Source organism: Taurulus bubalis (assembly GCF_910589615.1).
Source record: "Taurulus bubalis genome assembly, chromosome: 19".
Classification (NCBI taxonomy): domain Eukaryota; kingdom Metazoa; phylum Chordata; class Actinopteri; order Perciformes; family Cottidae; genus Taurulus; species Taurulus bubalis.
The window spans coordinates 17,168,145-17,187,549 of record NC_136607.1 but is presented as its reverse complement, the minus strand read 5'-3'; the positions used below and the strand labels follow the sequence as shown (position 1 = coordinate 17,187,549).

The window sequence follows — 19,405 nt, the reverse complement described above, 5'->3', positions numbered from 1 at the left end:
TTATATTTAAACTGTTACTCATCTAAACACATTGTGTGTATCTGAGTCCTGAAACCACTCAAGTCATTACACATTTAAAAAGCAGATTATAAAAAAACAATTGTGCAACGTTAACATCTTTGATGATGCGTTACAGTGTTTATTTGCAAGTTAGTGCCGCTCACTGTGGAACAGCAAGAACTAGCAAGAGTAAGCTAGATTTTAAGAATGGTCCAACTAAAAAACCCTTAAAAAACCCTTCAATATAGTGTAAAAGTATACACATGTGGGAAGGTATATATGGATAAGCTGTGCGGGTAAGTATGTTGTGTATATGTAGTTACACATGTAGAAGCATTTGTCAGTGTAGATGTGCATGTATATAAAGGTTAGCATTTATATTCGATATAAGCTAAACCATTGATACTCATATTACCGTTTTTATTATCTACTATTTATTTTATTATGTTTATTTAAATGTCAAGGACGTTTCTGTTGTGTTGAAAATGCAAAATAAAAAGTTCAAAAAAATAAAAAACCCAGCCCAAGGTTTCCAAATCTGGCTCCAAAAGCCACCAAGTGTGTGAGGTGTGGTTGAAAGCTCTTGGAAAAAAGCCAATAAGAGGACGTTGAGTTAAAGGGAAACAACGATTTGACACGTGAGATTCCAGGTTTTGGGGAGAGGGCCTACTACTCAAACCGCCAATCTCTCGTCTTTCATTTGCTCTGAAGAACTGGTCTGGTCTCGCTCCACTTCGGCGTGATTTGCTTGAGATCTGACGGCGCCAACCGCGACCGTTATGAGGCGACGACGGAAAAACAACCAAGATGGCCGGAGCTAATGTGGAACATTTCCCAGAGAACACCTTTCGTCTTAGCAAAGTGAACCAATGCTAGCAAAGCGCTAACATAGCAAAGCGCTAACATTGGTTCACAGACACATCGATGCTAAACTGTAGTCTCGTTGTTCTAGTCACATGTAGGTCCATCCGATTACCAATAAAAAGTCTTCATGTGTTCAAGTGTGTTACTTTATTCCTGCAGCTCCTTACAAAACAAACTGCAATATGTAAAACAGTCCGTTTAAAGAATAAAAGGAAGTCATTGCATCGTAATTCAACCAGTGACACGAGCACATTCACAGATAAACTAACCTTACACTGAGCAGTGACTTTGATGACGCAGCACCATTCTGTATATACACTTTAGTCCACCCACCATTTAGCAGCCTTACACAAAAACCACAATATCATGGAGTCATACATCCTCATCCTCTCATTTCGCTGTAACTACACAGGCCTCGAAGAAGGTTTTTTAATCCACGCGCTCTTTGTTTTCTTTTTGCCACACAAGGAGTCTCTAAAGAAGCTTTTCAAGTCCCGGGATCTATTTAAAAAAACTGGACATTTCATCACGGCCGCATGTGATTCAGTCATAATCCAGTGTTTGTTTATTCTACGTGTTGCAACACAAGCACTTCCATGAATCCTCAAAATAATATTCTGTTCTCGGTGTTCCGCACTGTTTACAATCTCCATGTTGTGTACTTGAGCCTTCACTCGACCGCACAAAAAAACACCGCCACCCACCAAGACAAACACACTTTTACTTGTGTGAATGTTGCATCATTTGTATGACTTTGTCCACGCAGCGATATGTGTGCTACATGACGGGCAGGTTGGTTACACAGGACATGCATGACAGTTGAACAGTAGCATAATCGTCAAGGATGTTTTCACTGCTGATCCGTTACTCCTGCTGAAGGAAGCAGCTGAAATACTTTAACAACAGGATTACTGCAGCTTTAAATGTGCGAGGCCGGTAAAGGGGAATTCATGGAAGCAATAATATCAGCACAGAAAAAAAGGAAGTAAGAACACAGAAAGTGAACAACAAGAAACATAAGACTGCAACAGACAGAAGATTGAACCCTCGCCTACACAAGAGGCTCGCCTCTCCCTGTGTGCGTGATGACTGTGGCTGAGGACTGGAGCTCGGCTCCGAGCCATTAGTTGCAACATGAGATATGAGCGCTGGGCTGGAGTTCTGGCTTCCCCCCAAGTCACAGAATGTACTTGAGCAAATTCCAGCAACAAGAGTTAATACAGGCCAGAGTGGATTTATCTAGCCGTGTCTCGGATTGCGTGTGCGTACAAGAACAAGCAATCCTCCCACCACCGATTTCAGCGGCTCTACTTCTTTATTTATAAGATCCACTTTTCTCTGCTGTTGTCTGAATGAACCACAAACTCCTTAAAGACGCACAGAAGAGCAAAAAGTGGATGTTTTAAGAGATTTTACCACCGCTACAGGACATGCTGTCAACACTGTTGATGCCCCACTTTGGTCCAGAATGAAATACAATATCTTAACTATTTGGTTGATTGCCATGGAATTTGGTATACACATTCATGGTACCCAGAGGATGCTCTTAATTCCTTTGGTGGTCCCTTCTTTTACCATACAGTGCCACCTGCATGTCAAAATAGTAACTTTTACAATAAGTAATCTAAAACATATTTGGACACATTTTAAATCATGGTCCCCAGACGAGGATTTATAAAGGCAGGGGGGTTTTCTACTTTTCCTCTAAAACGTTCGGCATCTCGAACATTTTTTCTGAAGTTAATATTTTTACAGTTAATATCCTGACATGGGAGACATTCCTGGTACCCAGAGGATGAATCTCAATTACTTTGGTGATCCCTTCTTTTCCCTTATAGTGCCACCAGCATGTCAAAATAGCAACTTATGCAATTAAATAGCTCTACATTTACAACATAGACTCGGACAGGTTTAATCATGGTCCCCAGATGATGATTTCTAGTGACTCTGATAATCCCTAACGTTTTCTCTACAGCCGCTTTGATGTTGGCTTAGGGAAATATGCACAATAGTGGAAATGCGTTTTTTGGACACACATTCGTTGTTTTCAGAGGATGATCCCTAGCTTTTTCTATAGCACCAACTTGAAGTTAATATTTTTTGGTTTAGAGGTATATAGCATTGTCACCAGCATGTCAAAACAGTAACTTACACAGTAAAGAATCTACTAGATAGATTAGGACACATTTTAGTGATGTTGCCCTGACGGTGATTAGGACATTTTGTACAGACATTCATGGTTTTCAGAGGATGATCCGTTGTGACTTTGGTGGTCCCCCAGCCTTTTTCTCTCGCACCACCTTGACCTGAGTTTGATTTAGAGTGGAACCCAGAGGATGAATCCTACAGACTTTGGTGATCCTGTAACTTTTCATCTAGGGTCACCAGCAGGTTAAAGTTCACATACACTATAATATTTCAACAATTGTCTGTAAAAGATTTCAGATTGCCATGCTATTTGGCGCAGAAATGCTTGTTCCCCACAAGGTGAATTGTATTAACTTTGGTGATCTCTTAACTTCTCATCTAGCGCCACCATCAATACAAAATTTGTATTTGTCCATTTGTCCAATACCTGCAAAACTTTCCCATCAGCCTCAGCTGTACTTTGCACTCATTAGCAAATAGTAGCATGTTAAGCTAATAAACATGATCCACAGCAAACCTGCTGAACATCAGATATACCGTCTTCTTTTTCTCTCTCAACAACGTGCATGTGTGTGTGTGTGTGTGTGTGTGTGTGTGTGTGTGTGTGTGTGTGTGTGTGTGCATACACACACCCAATTGATAACATTGCACACAGTTGGTCACATCATTAGTATTGATCAGTCTCAAATGGATTACAAAGCAGCAAGCCTCCACTCGCTGGAAGCAGTCAGATGGACAAAGAAGATACATTTTATAATCCTCTCAATCCATTATCTCTGCACGTCATGCCATTTGTTTTATTTATGAGGTGAAATTAAAAGGGGATGGGGCGGTTCAAGTGGTGGACAACCTTCCATACGAGACCTTGATCCACAGCAGACTCGCACTAATGGAAGGTGACAACAGCGGGAAAAGGGACGGGATAGTTTGTACTGGGAGGATTTGGTTTACTTTCCTTCTGAAACATAATAAAGGCATATGGGAAAGTGTCATCGGCATTTTAAATGGTAATAAATGAGTCATCACAATGTTCTTTCTTTGCCCCGAGGGAGCTCGCTGCTGCAACACCCCCTTCTCCAGACGGTTAACGACATTCCCAAAACCCTAAGAGGATTTTCTCCCCCGCCCCCCTTTTGTTTTAATTCTTCTATTGAACATTTGTGCTTATCAATCAGTCTGTGTGGACACTGATCCATCTGTGTCATTAACACTGTAATCCCATTTGAATCGACAGATATTGAACAGCAATTTATGTATTTATCTGCTCAAACCAAACATATTGGAATCTTTTTAGTTTGTCCCTGTAATGCATGCTAAATTCATTATTACATGAATGTAAACTATATCCCATGTAACATGTCAGAATATTTAGAATTTGACTTTGCATTACAGATGAATGTCCTATGTACTGTCTGGATGTGACAACTAGTAATCACTATACAAATATATAATCTATATGAGTCTTTATCAAATTCATTTTCATCCAGACACGACTCCACATCACATTTGTCCCCAGTCTCTCCTGAATGTTGCATTACAGAGGACCTATTTGAGCAATAACCACGAGCCACACTGATGGAAGGATACTGCCCTCTGCTGGTGTTACACTGCTGTGGTTTGGTATAAATAACTGTTTATGAGAATATGTGTATTGGATCCTATGAGCATATCTTTATGCTATATATTGGCCCTCTGGATCTTTTAGGACTTTCCATGTAAAGTCTATGGTGGAACTGAAGCTCGGAGACAATGGCATTTTGAAGTATATTATTTCATAATAATGTCAGAGGAAGTTTACCAAGTTGATACATTTAATATAAATTAACAAATGGGTTTAATTTATTTACTCCGTTATTATCGGAAACTGGATTGGCTGAATTGGAATAGTACCAATTGTACACTCTCTAATTAGTTTAGTTCTAATTTAGCATATAATTAGTACCAAATGATTTTTAAAATTTTCAGGAAGCTTTTTAGGAAATTATTCTTATTATTTTGCGGCGTATTCAACAATTCAATTTGACTCTCAATCTATGAAATCCATCAAAAGAGGACTGAAAAGATTAATTTATAATTCCATTTTATTTTCAGTATTACGCAACATTAGAAGTATAAATATCTGTTTTAATATACAACATCTATGACATCCATAGAGCTTTCCTTGGGCAAAATACAAAACTCAAAACACTTTTATTGCACATATTCTAAAAGACAAACCATCGTAAGCAAGTTCATCTAATACTAGTTTTGCACAGAGGAAGAAAACAAACAAAAAGAACAAAAAGGAAACCGAAAAGACAAGCAGAGAAAGAAGAACCTGACGTATGAAAAGACATTGATTACAGCACAAACAAATGTTCTTATTAAACATCCTGGTGGCAGGGGAGCGACGCCTCACTACTACAAACAACATCTCTGACACAGAACATAGATTTGGCAAATCAACAATATACAAAATATACATCCATGATGCTTTGTAAACAAACATTGAATGTGCTTTGAGGATTTAAATGTCAGTCGTCACAGGAGAAGAAAAAAAACAAGAAAAAAAAAACATGTTTGATTTGTTCAAATAAAAATCAGTGAGTCATTTAAATCTGTTCATAAACCAGTTTCAGTTCTAATATCTTCTTCTTCTCACCCTTTGAACTGAATGTTGGCAAACATTAAGGTGCATTTGTTTCTCTCACACTACATTAGCAATATACATTAACAATATCTAATGCAAAGTACACATCAGATTCTTTTAACGTTAAAATCTCTGCAACCAATCTGGCGTGTTTCAGTGTGCCGTTAGGATATAAACTATATTCTGTGTCACGCTCTCGTTTAGGGTTTCTAATTCACCTACAGTATAGAAACACGTGTGTGTGTGTGTGTGTGTGTGTGTGTGTGTGTGTGTGTGTGTGTGTGTGTGTACGTTGCAGAAAGTGAATGCGGATATATGACAGCCTATATGCGTCGTACCAAGTATTTAACATCGAATACATGTGGTGGACATGAACGATGCGGATGAAATCTTTGCCGTGGTGAAGCTTTAATCCAGCTGCTGCTCAATATGCAGAGTCCTTTAGAAACATCGAAACGCTCACACACACACACACACACACACACGACTCAAACAACACAAACCAGACATCGAAATCGCTTGAAACCCCGACAGTGACGCTCTCCCTGTACTTGTGATCGGATCTCGATCACGTGATTGGTCTGAATGTCATTCTGCACGGACGTGGACGCAACCGGAGATGACGGCCGAAGCCCTCAGAGACCAACTGCAGTAATTATTGGTGTCTGGTTCATCTCCTTAAATCCCACAACAATATGTCATATTTTACGCTCATCATCATTAACAATAAAGACATTCCTGGGAAATGCTGACAGCCCTCACGGTTTTGTTATTTAATGCTACATTTGTCAGAAATAGCCCATTTACCCCGTCCTGCCTCTTCCTCTCGCTCGTCAAGGTCATTTTGGAACACGTGAAAACATGTTGAAAGTCACATGGAGAGGATCGCCTTTGATGAGACGCCACGGTAGCTTACTTTAGACCACAGAGATATCAAGCTCTTAATATCGAGCGTACAAACAAATGATACTGCGAAATCTATACATATAATACAAACGACAATCATGTAAGCCCATGAATCCCAGTTTTACAGTGTTTTCATATTTACACCATATTGCATAAAAATCAAAAAGAAAAAAACAAAATATGTACAGATGTCAGAGGAATGTGAATAAACACCACACCTTGCTAAGAACAGCAAGTTTTTTTAAAATTTCCCATACTTGTAAGGCCCCTTCACTAATTTAGGATTTTCCAGAACTGCGAGATGACTCCGTGTTTTTTAGTTTCAGGACATAGTGTGTACCACCGCACAAAAACCCAACACACAAAGAATCGAGCGATAACAATCGTGATACAACTGCTAAATTGCGGAGCGTAAAACTGCATGGTCTACTGCATTAAAAAGAGTACAATTCAAAATCATTCATATGGCACGGACTCTACAGTACGACACACACACACACACACACGCACACACACACACACACACACACACACACACACACCCCTCTGTGAGGCTCCTCCCTGCGGCCCCAACACACTGATTGCACAAAACAGAAGAAAAAAATTCCAAACATTCAACCTGACGTGAAAAATAGAACACCAGAAATGATCAGCGAGTGATTGCCTACAGTCAGACCTAGAAATGTATTGTCATATGTCAACACACACACACACACACACACACACGCACACGCACACCCCTACCGTTCTACCAGTGTGTAACAGCTTTCCCGGTCCTCAAACAAAACAAAAAATAAGAAGGCATGATGATGTTTGCACAAATCAATTTCTAATCTTACATCTGGGTTCTCTGACGGCGGCTGCTTTCTCTTCACTTCCCTCTTTTACTTTTTGTTGCCAGAACTACGTGGCGACTCCTTCTGCTGCTTCCTGCCAGTGTCTCTGTCTCTGTCTCTGTCGGCGGCGGCGGCTCTCGCTGCGTCTCTTTTAGTGTTTTTCTGTGCCGGCGTGACCTCCGGCACGCTCTCCTTCTTCCTCTCGGCCGGCTCCCTCTTGGACAGCTGTTTGTCGGGCGTGGTCGTCCGGGGGCCTTCCTTGGACACCTTGACTGCACTCTCCCGTGGCGCACCGCTGGAGATCCGGCCCGGGACGGCTTCGCCGCTCTGCGTTTCCTTCCTCGCTGCGGGTTTCGGCAGCACTGGCGGCGGCGGACCGGGCTGGGAGGCGATGTCCGACGAAGAGATTTCTTTTGGTTTCGAGCCGTGATGGTTCTTGGGCGAGGGGTCTTTGTGTTTGGAATCGAGACCTTGCTTAATAACCGGCGTCGGAGCCGATGAAGTCTTTAGAGTCGACGATGAAGGGGCGGTTTTAGGAGAGAGAGATTTGGGCTTCCAGTCGTTTTCTTTCACCGCGTGTGCCGACGTTGCTGCAGAGGTTCTGGGCTGGGTTGGAGAACGTGTCAGCAGAACCGATTCCTCCCGCTTGGAAGGAAATAAGGCTTCTTTCCGTTTGGGGTCGCATGTTGTTTGAATGTTTGACGTGGAGAACACAAATTCTTTCGACAGATCTCTCTGTTTTGAGTTGGGACTGCCCTTCCCGGCAGGGGCGGGAGGAGCCGCGCCGTGAGCTTTCACCTCAGGCGCTCTCGTCACGGCGCCGTGTGCTACAGGCGGCGGGTCGGGCCTCCACTTACTTTTGGCAACCGAAACATTTTCATTTGCAGTCGCTGAGGATGAACATTTGTGTTTTGCGGCGTTTTCCTTCACACCGATAACAGTCTCTCCGTTCTTAGAGGCGAGGTGTTCGGAATCAGATGATTTGTTTTGTGCTTTTTCAGCTGGATAGATTTTTGATAACTGCTGTGAATCTTTCCCGTTGACTAAGTTCTTCATCTTTGGTGATGTGGGTTCCTCTTTTTCCTGCAGCAAAATGCTGCCCCTCTCTATTGCACCAACAGTGTTGCCCTTTTTATTAAAGTTCAGTGAAACATTATTCAATGAGGCGACCATGTTCACTTTAGAAACTTCTCTCTTTTGCTCCAATTTGGGGTTTGCCTCCACCTTTGTGGCTGCAACCCACCCGTTGACCTCCTTCTTCACAGAACCAGACGCTGACGTTGCGATAGAAACCCGCGGCTCCGCATTGGAAGAGCAGATGTTCAACAGCTGCTGCGTTGAAAGCACCTTCTCCGGAACGAGTACAGGCGAAGAGTTGTTCTGTACGGTCACCTCAGACGTAGAGGTCATGTTTGAGCTCTGAGCAGGAGTTGTTATTTTCTCACAGCTCGGACGCGGACCTCTATCCAAACCACAGTTTACACTCCGCTTCAGCGACACAGCTAGTGGTTCACTGGCAGCTGCAGCCTCCGAAGTTTTTATGTTTACCTCCGGCTTTGCTGAAGTCAAAGGGCCCACTGTCTTGGAGCCGTCGGCAGCCTGTGATGTGGCGTGCGGGGTGACTTCCTCCTGCTCCGCTTCATCCTCCTGATCTTCATTGCTGACTTCCCGTATGGAGGGTGTTTTTCCACAGGAGAAGTGGGAGCTGTGTCGAGGGCCTCTGTGTTCATGAGCCAGTGAGGAACCGGACTTCATAGCCGTCCTGCTCTCTTGTTTAACGCCAAAGCTCGACGCCTCCACTTTGCTGGTTTGAGCCTTTAATGAGTCGCTGTGTCTGTCCTGTGTTTTCTCACCACTTGTGCTTATTTTTAACTCTGCGGCTGCGTTATTTGACTGATCTTTGGAGGCTACGATGCTATTTAGAGAAGAAACCACTTCGGGGCTTGTGGAACAAGTCAGCGGGCTCTTCAGCTTGTCTGTAGCTTTCACTTGGGGGATGGTTATTTGTCTCTCAGCAGGGGTCTGGAGCCAAATTGGAGGACTCAAAGAAACACTGTCGCTTGTGCTCTCCGCCATCTTGGATAAACAGGTCTCTGTTTTAGAAACTCTGGGCCCCGAGAGCAGGCCGATATCCAGAGTGCCCTCCAGGGGTTTGAGACAGGAGACGTGGCGTCCTTCAAGTTTATATTCAGACGACGTCTTCCGAAGCGGAGACTCTGCGGAGGAGATCAGCTGGAGTTTTTCCACAGCGCTCTCTCCTCTGCCAGAGAAAAGCTTCGGGGAAAGACCCTCAGGGCTGGAGTGAACACTTCCCAGCCCCGCCTTCATGTGCTCATGACACATGGCCGTGTCCAGCTGGAGGCTCTTAGACCTGGTGGAGCCAAAGTGCAGGTTCTCGTGGAGGCCGGGCGACAAGCGACACATGCAGTCTTCTCGTTCTTCAAAAGACAGCCTCTTCCTGGTGAACTCGATGTTGGGAGCTTTGAAGTCCAGTCTGTCTGGCTTCATGTTATCTTTGCCCGGCCTGGAGTGCTGCCACTCGGGGTGAGCGGAGCAGAGCGTTGCTCTGAGTCCTCCGTCACCTTCACAGCAGCCGCCGGATGTTTCGCCCTCAGAGACGCGTGTGGTGAGTTTCTTATACAGCACATCTTTAAGGGTTGTGCTTGCAGCTTTGGCCTCCAGGGGGCCAGAGTCTGGGCCGCTGTGGGTCTTGTTTTGGCCGCGGACCAGAAAACCGTCCTCCCTCTCATCGCCACACAAGTGGGACGACGAGTCAGCTTCCCGCAGTGCGTCTTGCTTCTGTAGCGACTCCCTCCTCTCCGACCAGTCCTGTCTCTTTGCAACCATCTTGGACTTCAGCTTCTCCCTGTCGAGCTCCTCGACGGACTCCTGGCGGCCCATCTTGCGACAGGCGGGCCTCTTCAAGCAGCCCTGCTCAACAGGTCGAATGCGGGTGAACGCCAGCGACTCGCAGGCGGTTTCCTCCACACTTTGCAAGATGGTGTAATCCCGCTCACCGGGCCTCAGCTCCTCATCCTGCACCTCCTCTTGGGTCACCTCCAGGCTGTGTTTCCTGGGACACAGATGCTTCTTATCTCCCGAGTAAGAGGGGGACAGCTTCTCCTCAGACTGGACTCGTTTTAGGAGGGGCGAGCGGGGAGGCTCAGCACTTTTGGGGCGCACGATATGGCGAACAATTGTGGGTGGGGAATGTATCTTGGCTGGGAAGGCTTGGCTCGTCTTGGAAAGGTTAACGGGATGCCCACTGAGAAGGGGAGAGGGCGAGCGCTGAGGAGAGGTTGGCTGCGGGGTGGGCGAGGGTGTGCGAGCCAAAGGAGAAAGGGGAATGCTGCCGGCAGACTTGCGGCGTCCCTGTCGGAGCCGTTGACCCGGCAGTTTGGGGCCGAGGCCGTGGAGGGTGCTGGGACGGATGTGACCCGAGCCTGCAGGGGAGTTTGGAGCGCTGGAGCTGGGGGAGCTACTCTGGGACGAGTTGCCACCTGGAAGTTGAAAGGAAGAAAAAAAAAAAAGACATCAGTCATTTAACACATGTGAAATGAAAATAAACAGTGCGATTTCTTCGGCGAAATCTCCACCTGACTGGGTGAACTCTGGTGTGGGGCGGAACGTGGCGGTAGGGGAACGAGGGGAGAGACTGTGGGTGGGGGAGCCGGGGAGACTCTCACCAGAGGACAGAGAGTGGTTGAGGGAGGAGAAACTGCGGCTTGTGTGCAGGAGAGGAGATGGCTGCATGGCAAAACGTCTGAAAATGGAGCGACGCCTGGAAAAAAGTGAGACAAAGAAAATCAGTTCAGGATTTACAAGGTCAAATAAAACAATGCCAACCATGCAGCTAGAGATGACAACAATAACTAACAAAGTACAATAGTGGAATATACAATTATTCAAAACTAGAGAAAATTCTACGGTCACATTCTGGGTCGTTACAGATATTTCTTTTGGCAGTTTGCAAAAAGTCTACATACAATGTCATTGAGATATGCTGTGATAAAAAAATAAAAAATAGAGCTGCATTATGACTCAATATAGATATTTGCTTTCCTCACATCATCTTTAAATCCTTTTTTAGATGCAAAATAATCCATTGATCCTGACGTCTAAACACAGATTATTCACTCAGCCCTTTTCTGCTGAACTACTGAGCTGTGCACAGCAGTTTTGGTAGACACTAATAACTGAAACAAACAAAACCTCCTCAGTTTTGTTTTCAGAAATCTTATCTATGGTCCTCATTAACTTAAAAATACTCAAGACTGATTGAACTCGTCACCTTCTTAACAATTTCCATCCAGAATGTAGAATTAAAACATTTAAGATTAAAACCAAACCAGGTGGTAACATTTTCCGTATTATAGGGCCATCTACAGTGATTCAAATGTAAGTCGAAAGTTGGTACCTTTCTGGTGTCTTCTCCTTCTTGGGCTTCTTGGCACATCTCACCATCTTGCTCCGGTAGCTGTTCCTCCTGGCTGGACCGGTTTTTATCGAAGTATTTTCAAACGGGGTTGTGGAGATGGCCACTTTACTACCACTCTGAAAAGACATAAAGACCAGACTTTAGAGGACATTTGTTATCGAAAAGAATGTTTTGGGGTTAGATCAACGTGTACGTTATACGAGCCTTATGCCTTCTGATTTGATATACTATGACTGTAAGTTGATTATAGTAGTAAAGTACAGTAATAAACTCAATCCAGATACAGTAAAAACATCACATCTAGACATTAAATAATTACTGATACTGCGAGCAGTAATATGAAATGAATTTGATACTGTTATTTTTCATTATTATTTTTAATTGGTTCTACAGCTAATTTAAGTTGGGTAATTTATTAAATTAGAAAACACCATTTTCATAAAGATAAACATATATTGTCCTTTACCTTGAGCAGGAGCTCCACCACTTCAGTGTGGACCAGACCGTGGACGGGTTCTCCGTTCACGTGAGTAATGAGGTCTCCGGCTTTGAGTCCGGCTTTATGTGCAGCCCCACCGTCTTCTACATTCTGATTGACAGACACAGAACAGACATATTATATTGATATTATCAGCTATTTGGAAGTTTAAGGTACGTAAGCCAAGAGCTGTAAACGCCAAGTCAAGTGGACGGACAGTTTGGAAATGAAGTGCTGCAGGGATGACTTATGTTTGGAGGCCAATCCGGAGGTTTGTGTGTTCAGTAAACAAATAGCCAATAGGATTGTATTTCATTGGATTTAATATTATTGCATAAAATAAACAACATACTTGAAAGTTTTGTTCAGTGCTAATCTTGACAACACCACTTTTATGATTCTCGTCAGCCAATTATGTCTCATTTAACTCCTCGTTAAAGAACATCTTTAAATACTTCAAAACTCATGAGAGACGTATTTACAGACGTATCACACATTCCAAAAACCCACCGACTTAAAGGCAAGGATCCAGAACTACAACAATGCTGACTCGTTTCCTGGTTTTGGGACTCATTCCTGCAGCACATTTGTTGATTTGATGTCTGTTATCTTGCATCGCTACGTGCACCTTGATGGGAAAAATCTCACTCTGGTGACTGGCAGCACTTTACCGAGTCTCATATGTTTATTTCTCTTCTCTGGTGTCATAAAGAGATAACAGATCACAAGCTTTATCAGTAGAGAATGTAACCAGACTTCTGGTTCTCAGTAAATAGAGACAAACGGGCAGAAAGAGGCATTTCCTGTCGTACTCCGAGGATAGTTACAGGGAAAATCCCCAAAAATTATCTTGGCGGCTACAAATTGCTTATACAGACTTCTGACAGGTGGATTCAACAGAAGTTCAGCTTTTGAATTCATGCCAACATCACGTACAAAAATGCTGCAGTTCGTCTGCTTTGCTTTTAAACCACAAACAAAGAGAACCAGACCAGAATCCTCTTGGAAGCGTTCCGAAAGCTTCTCCACTGGTCCAAATCAACCACACTAAAACATGTTCAGTGGGAAAGCACCCCCACTTATAAGTGATCACTATTTGTCTGCTGCAGGCTGATGAAGTCCTTCCTTACCCAGACCATGTGGTACACGGTGTAGACGTCACCGTCACAGGCGTACACCCGGATGGCCCTCAGCGTGAAGCCGAACTTCTTCCCCGAGCTGTGGATGACGATGGGCTGCCGCGGGATGGCGTTACAGAGGGAGGAGTCTCGGCTGGGGGAGGAGTCTCTGGAGGAAGGGTCCGAGGAGAGGGAGTACGGAGAGAGAGGGCTGGCCAGCGGAGACGCCCCGAACATATCTGGAAGAATGAGAGCTGATCACCACCTGAGAGCAGATTCTTTCATTTAATCAGTCAGACTTTGGCCCTGCAGTCAGCCGAGAGGTGTTTCTGGAGAGCTCATGAGCCCGGTTCACTCTGCTCCTGCTGTGGGTGAAACTAATGTGATTTTCACTCTCCCAGCAGTGAAGACCTCTTGCTCCTGCCCCGCCTCCTTACTCTCCTTATTAGCGGCCTGCACTCGGCTACTTGCCCGCAGCCACACTGTTAAAATTGAACTCACAGCAGGTGTCACGCTGGGCCAATTTCACAGAGATCTATACTGTGGGCTTTCATCTCTTTCACTCTATTTGTACAAAAAGTGCTCTGCTCTTATTGTAATTCTTGGCACGCGGTTCTGATATACTTCTAAAATCTGGTTGAGATCATGTTTTTGAGTCTGCTAGTGTGTCAACGTGCGTTCTTCATCTTACCCCCGGGGATCATGAGGGAAAGGGCACCGGTTGAGACGGACTTTGGGACTTTCGCCAGCACTCCGGTCCTCTCTGCAGCACTCTCCGGCCGCAGAGAGTTGGCGTGGACGCACTGGTCTGCGGAGGTATGACTGGTGCTGTCGGGGCTCTCCACCTCTTCACCTCTGGGTGTCAACTGGTCCAGATGTTCTGAGAAACTTCCTAATTATTGGAAAAGATGAGCATGGAGTGAGGCACACAACTACGCCATTTTAATTTGTCTTCATTGTTTTTATCTGTGCAAAATACTAAAATTGCATGGCGTGATTTGTCAGGTGACGGAAGACAACAATTTCAACACAGTACATAAAATAGAAACTTCTGAATCGCAATAACAATTGAAATAAATAAAAATGATTTCCTGAGTTTTGTAATTAAATTGTAGTGCTTGTAATTTTCATGCAAAATGAGGGATGTGCCAGATGCTTTTCTACTAGGATGCATACATTTTTCTTGATACGGTTGTAGACTAAAACTTGACAGAGGTATCAATCTTATCATCTATCCTTCTGCAAGAAAGCAAATTAAAATATTTCCCAAAATATCTAACTATTTGTTCAACCAGTCCAGGGCTGTCAAACAAGTAGCTTTGCTTAACAACTGCAAGTTATTAGGATGCACCTTATCATCTATACTTGTCCTACAGTAAAAGCTTGGATACCGTAGTTTAATTTAATGGACTTTACAACGTATGGGCAAAATCATTTAAAAAAGATAACCAAGCACATTTAATATAAAGTTGTACACTATGAAACTCAAGTAATTTCCCACCAGAGAGCGTGGCTCCACTGTGCGTGCTTCCTGGGGTTGTAGCGTCATGCTCATCCTGCAGGAGCTCTCCGGTGGAGAAGGAGGTCTTGCTGGGGTCACCGAGGCCAGAGGTCTCGTCTCCTTCACTCTCTGCCGAGATGGCAAACTTTGGCAACAAGCTGGAGCGCTGGCCCTGATTTGTTCTATCCGTGTCTGACAGCGAGGGCCTGGTGGAAGAAGAGAAGAGACGATGAGGGATTATTGGAGTATTTTTAAATTATAATATTTGTGTACTTTGACTTAAAGGGATAGTTTGGATTATTTATGTGGGGTTGTATGAGTTACTTGTCTAGAGTATAAATAAGCAATAGCACTGCTGTTGACAGGGGCAGCAACAAAACATATTTTAGACACCTAAAAGAAAATCTATATTAGTATAAGTGTACTATTTTTAGAATATTTTCACCGCTTTGTCTCGCCGTCAGACAGCTATTTCCGATGGGGAGACTGAAGCTTTTATATATTTGTATTCTCTCGCCAAAAAGGCACAGGACTCTGACTAGTTGCAGAGGTAGACTAGCATCTCCCATGTAAAATGACTGAGTACATGCTTCAGTACTCCTCAGAAACATAGACTGTATAGATGTATGACGGCAAGATGAAGCGGTGAAAATATTCTAAATGTATTAAACACTTCAACAGAGACCGATTAGTTTTCAGCCATTTAAAACACGCTTTGCTGCTGCTCTCGTCCACAGCAGTACATCACTTCGCCTCTGTGTCGGTACTCCAGTGTGTCTCCAAACTCCATCCACTGTACAGAATACACTGGCGATGGATATTAATATGACGTCCGAACTCAAGCTCCGGAGTGCACATTGATGGCCGAAGAGCAAAACCTCCCATCTGGAAAATGCACTTTTTTGAGAATACAAAAAAAGTGCTGTTTTCTTGCAGAATGCCATTTGTTAAGGGTACCGAATACATAATTACAAAAAAAATAATAATAATAAAAAACACACAAAGTGCAGATATGAGGTATTTCCCCTCTTTTCCTGAATCATTTTGCAGATAGGAGGTTTTTCACTGTGGCCAGCAATATCGATCTCGGCGACATACTGTATTGTGTTTCTGTCCAGAGGTTTAATGAACGGGAGTTTCGAGCCATACATTTCAGCAAAGTCTGGCGTCCAGCTGAGGGAGTCGACAGTCAGCGGGCTCTCGCTCTTCTTCCCCTCGGTCTCTCCCTTCTCCTCCAGGTGCCCACGGGACAAATCCAGGCTGCTGTAAACCTGGTGACCACACAGAAACAACGGTTACCTGAGTACACGCAGGCTGTAAAGACCAAATTATGACACACACCGTCATGTTCAGAATAAGCTACGAGGATTGAATAATAAGTGCGGCATATTCTTTACAGACAATAAGGAATGCTCAATTGTTTTTGCATTATAAATGAAGAAGAGACCAGAAACACTGTGCTGTTTTTGGGAGTTAATGCAGACTTCATCATGTCTTACAAGCATGGAGGTTTAGGTGTAGCAGGGGAAAGAAAAAAAAGATTCAGTGCAGCTTAACACTTCCTCCGAGACGCCCCGCTGCTTTCGAGACACTGTAATGCTTTGTTTTGATGCGAGAGGGGAGCATACTGCAATGCAGCACAACAATCGCTCCCAGCTTGCATGACTGTATTGTGTTCCACATCACCAAAAAACAGAAGAAAAAAGAAAAAGCGGAAAATATATGCAAAGCCGACATCTTCGTTTTAATACTGTAGGGGTAAAGGGACGGCGGGTTGTGTTTTCTACAGACACATTTCCATATGAAATACCACTCAGCTCGTGCTTTCTTTCCCATGAGAAAAGCAGCAGGACCGACGAGGGCAGAAACTCATTTACATTACTAACATCTTCGGGCGGTAACGGTGATGTATTTGTGTTGGTGTGAGACTTTCGAGGGGTGGAGATTAAAAAGGACGCACCTTCGAGAATCTGTGAGAACAAGAGGAGAACTGCCGCAGCTCCACATTGAAGTCTTCGTCGTTTGTGTCCTCTTCCTCCGTCTCCAGGTGGTGGTATCTCTCAGAGCGAGCTAGGGATGATGGGAGATTTTGTGTATTGCTATTGCACTTTTTACAGGTTTATTATAAGTGCCACAAGATCCTCATCAGTTTTCAGTCCCTTTATTCATTTACAGCCATATATTGGGTTTTGAATATGCGGGTTTGTCGTGTGATTTGTACTCAAACTTTTCAGTTTTTAAGATCTTTCATAAAAACTGCCAGAATGTCCTCAGGTTTTCAACATTTGCAAACAATTATGATTGCTAACTAATACATTTTCTTTCTGCTGTTTGGGATAATCATTATGAGTTCAGATAGATAAGAATGAAATAACCTTTATTGTTCCAGAGGGGAAACTTGCATTATTATCCGTTGCTTTACATCCTTTTTTATTTTATACAAAAAAATAAACGAAACCATCTTAAAACATGAGCGATATTTGACATTGTGAATTTAAAATATAGTGTGGTTTGATCTGTACTTTATCACACAGACTCTTTTTCCTGAGGCAGAGGTTTGAGAAGAAGGGATGCTGACAGTCTGCAATGATTTTTGTTGCTTGATTCATGACTCATGCTCGTACAGTTCATCTTCTTAGATGTTTTTTTTCTAAAACACGGCGCCGTAGTTGACGCTGTGATGACATAACTCACTGTCGAAGTAGCTGGTGTCGTCTTCAGACTCCAGCTGAGGAATGAACTCGGCCTTCTGCCTCAACAGGCCGTTCCAGTCCAGGTTGTCGAAAAACTGATGCTGCTTCACTTCGGCCGCTCCTCCTGCAGATATGGAATAAATACAAATTAAAAAACAGTTTTAACACATTCCTAAGAACAAATGAGAAAATTATGTGCGCACAAAAAAAAAACGCTGACAGCGAACGGCTAAGTGAGACACAGGAGGCGAAGAAACGCTTGCGCCACGTTTTCCTTTTTCCCTGATGGCTTCAGGCCAAACTGATACTATAACCATAAATTATGCAGCACAATTTCCTGCCTGTGACCTTTCGTGGAGTAGCAGGGGACTTTGTGAATGGCAGCCTGCCGAGGGGAGATCCAGATGAACGAGGAGGTCCAGATGTCCCTGGACTGAACCGGCTACGTGCAGCACTCTGATATAAAAAGCCTTTGTCCCAGGTCATGGCCAGTTTTACAGCCTATGGATCTACAGGCTCTTAGTGCTTGATCATGCATGCACCGAGATTCACGGACTAGCAAGGACATAATTGCAATTGATCAAAGGGAAGAGGTGAAGAGGCCACAGGATAAACTGCCCTGCTTGTTGGATGACCTCAATTTCTTCCCCGGTGACTTGGAATTATGAGCACGGCTGAGGTGGCGCTAAAGGTCACGTGATAATTTATGTTGGCCCGCTGTGCCTGTCTGGTCCTAACTGAGTTACTGGCTGTTTTTGTTGTTGTTGCTCTTCGGTGTTTGTACCTGCGCCCATCCTTTCCAGAGGATTCTGTCGGAGGAGCAAAGCGATGAGCTCCTGAGAATCAGGAGGCGGGGCCTCCTCTCCCTCAGGCCAGTTGATCTCGTCTGAAAAAAAACCCCACACAAAATGACTCCCGACACACAAGAAGCCTGTAAAAATCAATTGCTATTATATAAACAGGTTGTGGTTTAGGAGTTGGAAATCATCCGGCTTTGTGAAGAAAATATAAAGGCATGTATCTAAGTAACGTCATTGTAAAACAAGGAGTAAAAAAAAATAAAAAAGGTGATTTTTTGCTTTAAACAGGAATTGCAAACTTAATGGTCAATCCCTGTTAGTTCAGAATGCATAATTAGCCATTTGCATTTAGCAATCTGGTAAAAATAAAGAAAGAAAGAAATGGTGGATTTGCACAGAAACTGATCAGGAACAAACTCTGGTGGTAAAGGTGAGGCAGCTCACACAATTACTACGTGTTTGTGGCTGCAATAAAGGCTCTAAAAACAAGTTTGGTCATTCAATGAAAGTTTAGTGTCACCGTGCGACTCAATGACAAGCTGATAGAGATGCAAAGGGATGGCTTGGGAGGGAAAACGCATCACCTACACTTCATGATTCTCCGTGGCTGGTTCAATAAAGTCCCGTAACACATGTGGCATCAAATTGATGTCTGGAATATTTTGACAGTAAACAGCAGAATTTTCAAACATGCTGACATAAAAAAACTAAATATCCTAGAATATTAAAATTACACCTACAGTTAATTTCTCCCGACCTGTAGAGCCAACTGTGTGTGTCTTGTTTAGCATCATCTCTGCTACTAGCCACCATTTCACACTAGAATTTCATTTGTCAAGCTAGGAAGCGTGAAAGCCACGTTTTAATGTACTTCTAAACAAAAGTGTCCATATACTGTAAATTATCATGAGACTGCAGAGTTTTCTACCTCCATGCTCCATTGTGCATGCTCAACTATTTGTAAACAGGATACCTGTTCACATCAACAATACGA

The 19,405-nt window shown here is 43.6% G+C and overlaps 1 protein-coding gene across 1 annotated transcript in view; it reads right to left on the bottom strand.

Annotated features, from left to right (window-relative positions):
• Positions 1–7,106: 7,106 nt before the first annotated feature.
• The window catches only part of mast4 (microtubule associated serine/threonine kinase family member 4), an 85,837-nt gene continuing 73,538 nt past the window's right edge, over positions 7,107–19,405 (bottom strand). The window contains exons 21-31 of the mRNA XM_079235006.1: positions 18,396–18,497; positions 17,613–17,735; positions 16,879–16,988; positions 16,068–16,189; positions 14,919–15,124; positions 14,109–14,309; positions 13,430–13,656; positions 12,288–12,410; positions 11,801–11,937; positions 10,980–11,164; positions 7,107–10,883 (exon numbers count right to left, since the gene is read on the bottom strand). Of these exons, the coding sequence (XP_079091132.1) occupies positions 7,432–10,883; positions 10,980–11,164; positions 11,801–11,937; positions 12,288–12,410; positions 13,430–13,656; positions 14,109–14,309; positions 14,919–15,124; positions 16,068–16,189; positions 16,879–16,988; positions 17,613–17,735; positions 18,396–18,497 (4,988 nt within the window). The 3' untranslated portion in view covers positions 7,107–7,431. The remainder of the gene's footprint in view (positions 10,884–10,979; positions 11,165–11,800; positions 11,938–12,287; positions 12,411–13,429; positions 13,657–14,108; positions 14,310–14,918; positions 15,125–16,067; positions 16,190–16,878; positions 16,989–17,612; positions 17,736–18,395; positions 18,498–19,405) is intronic.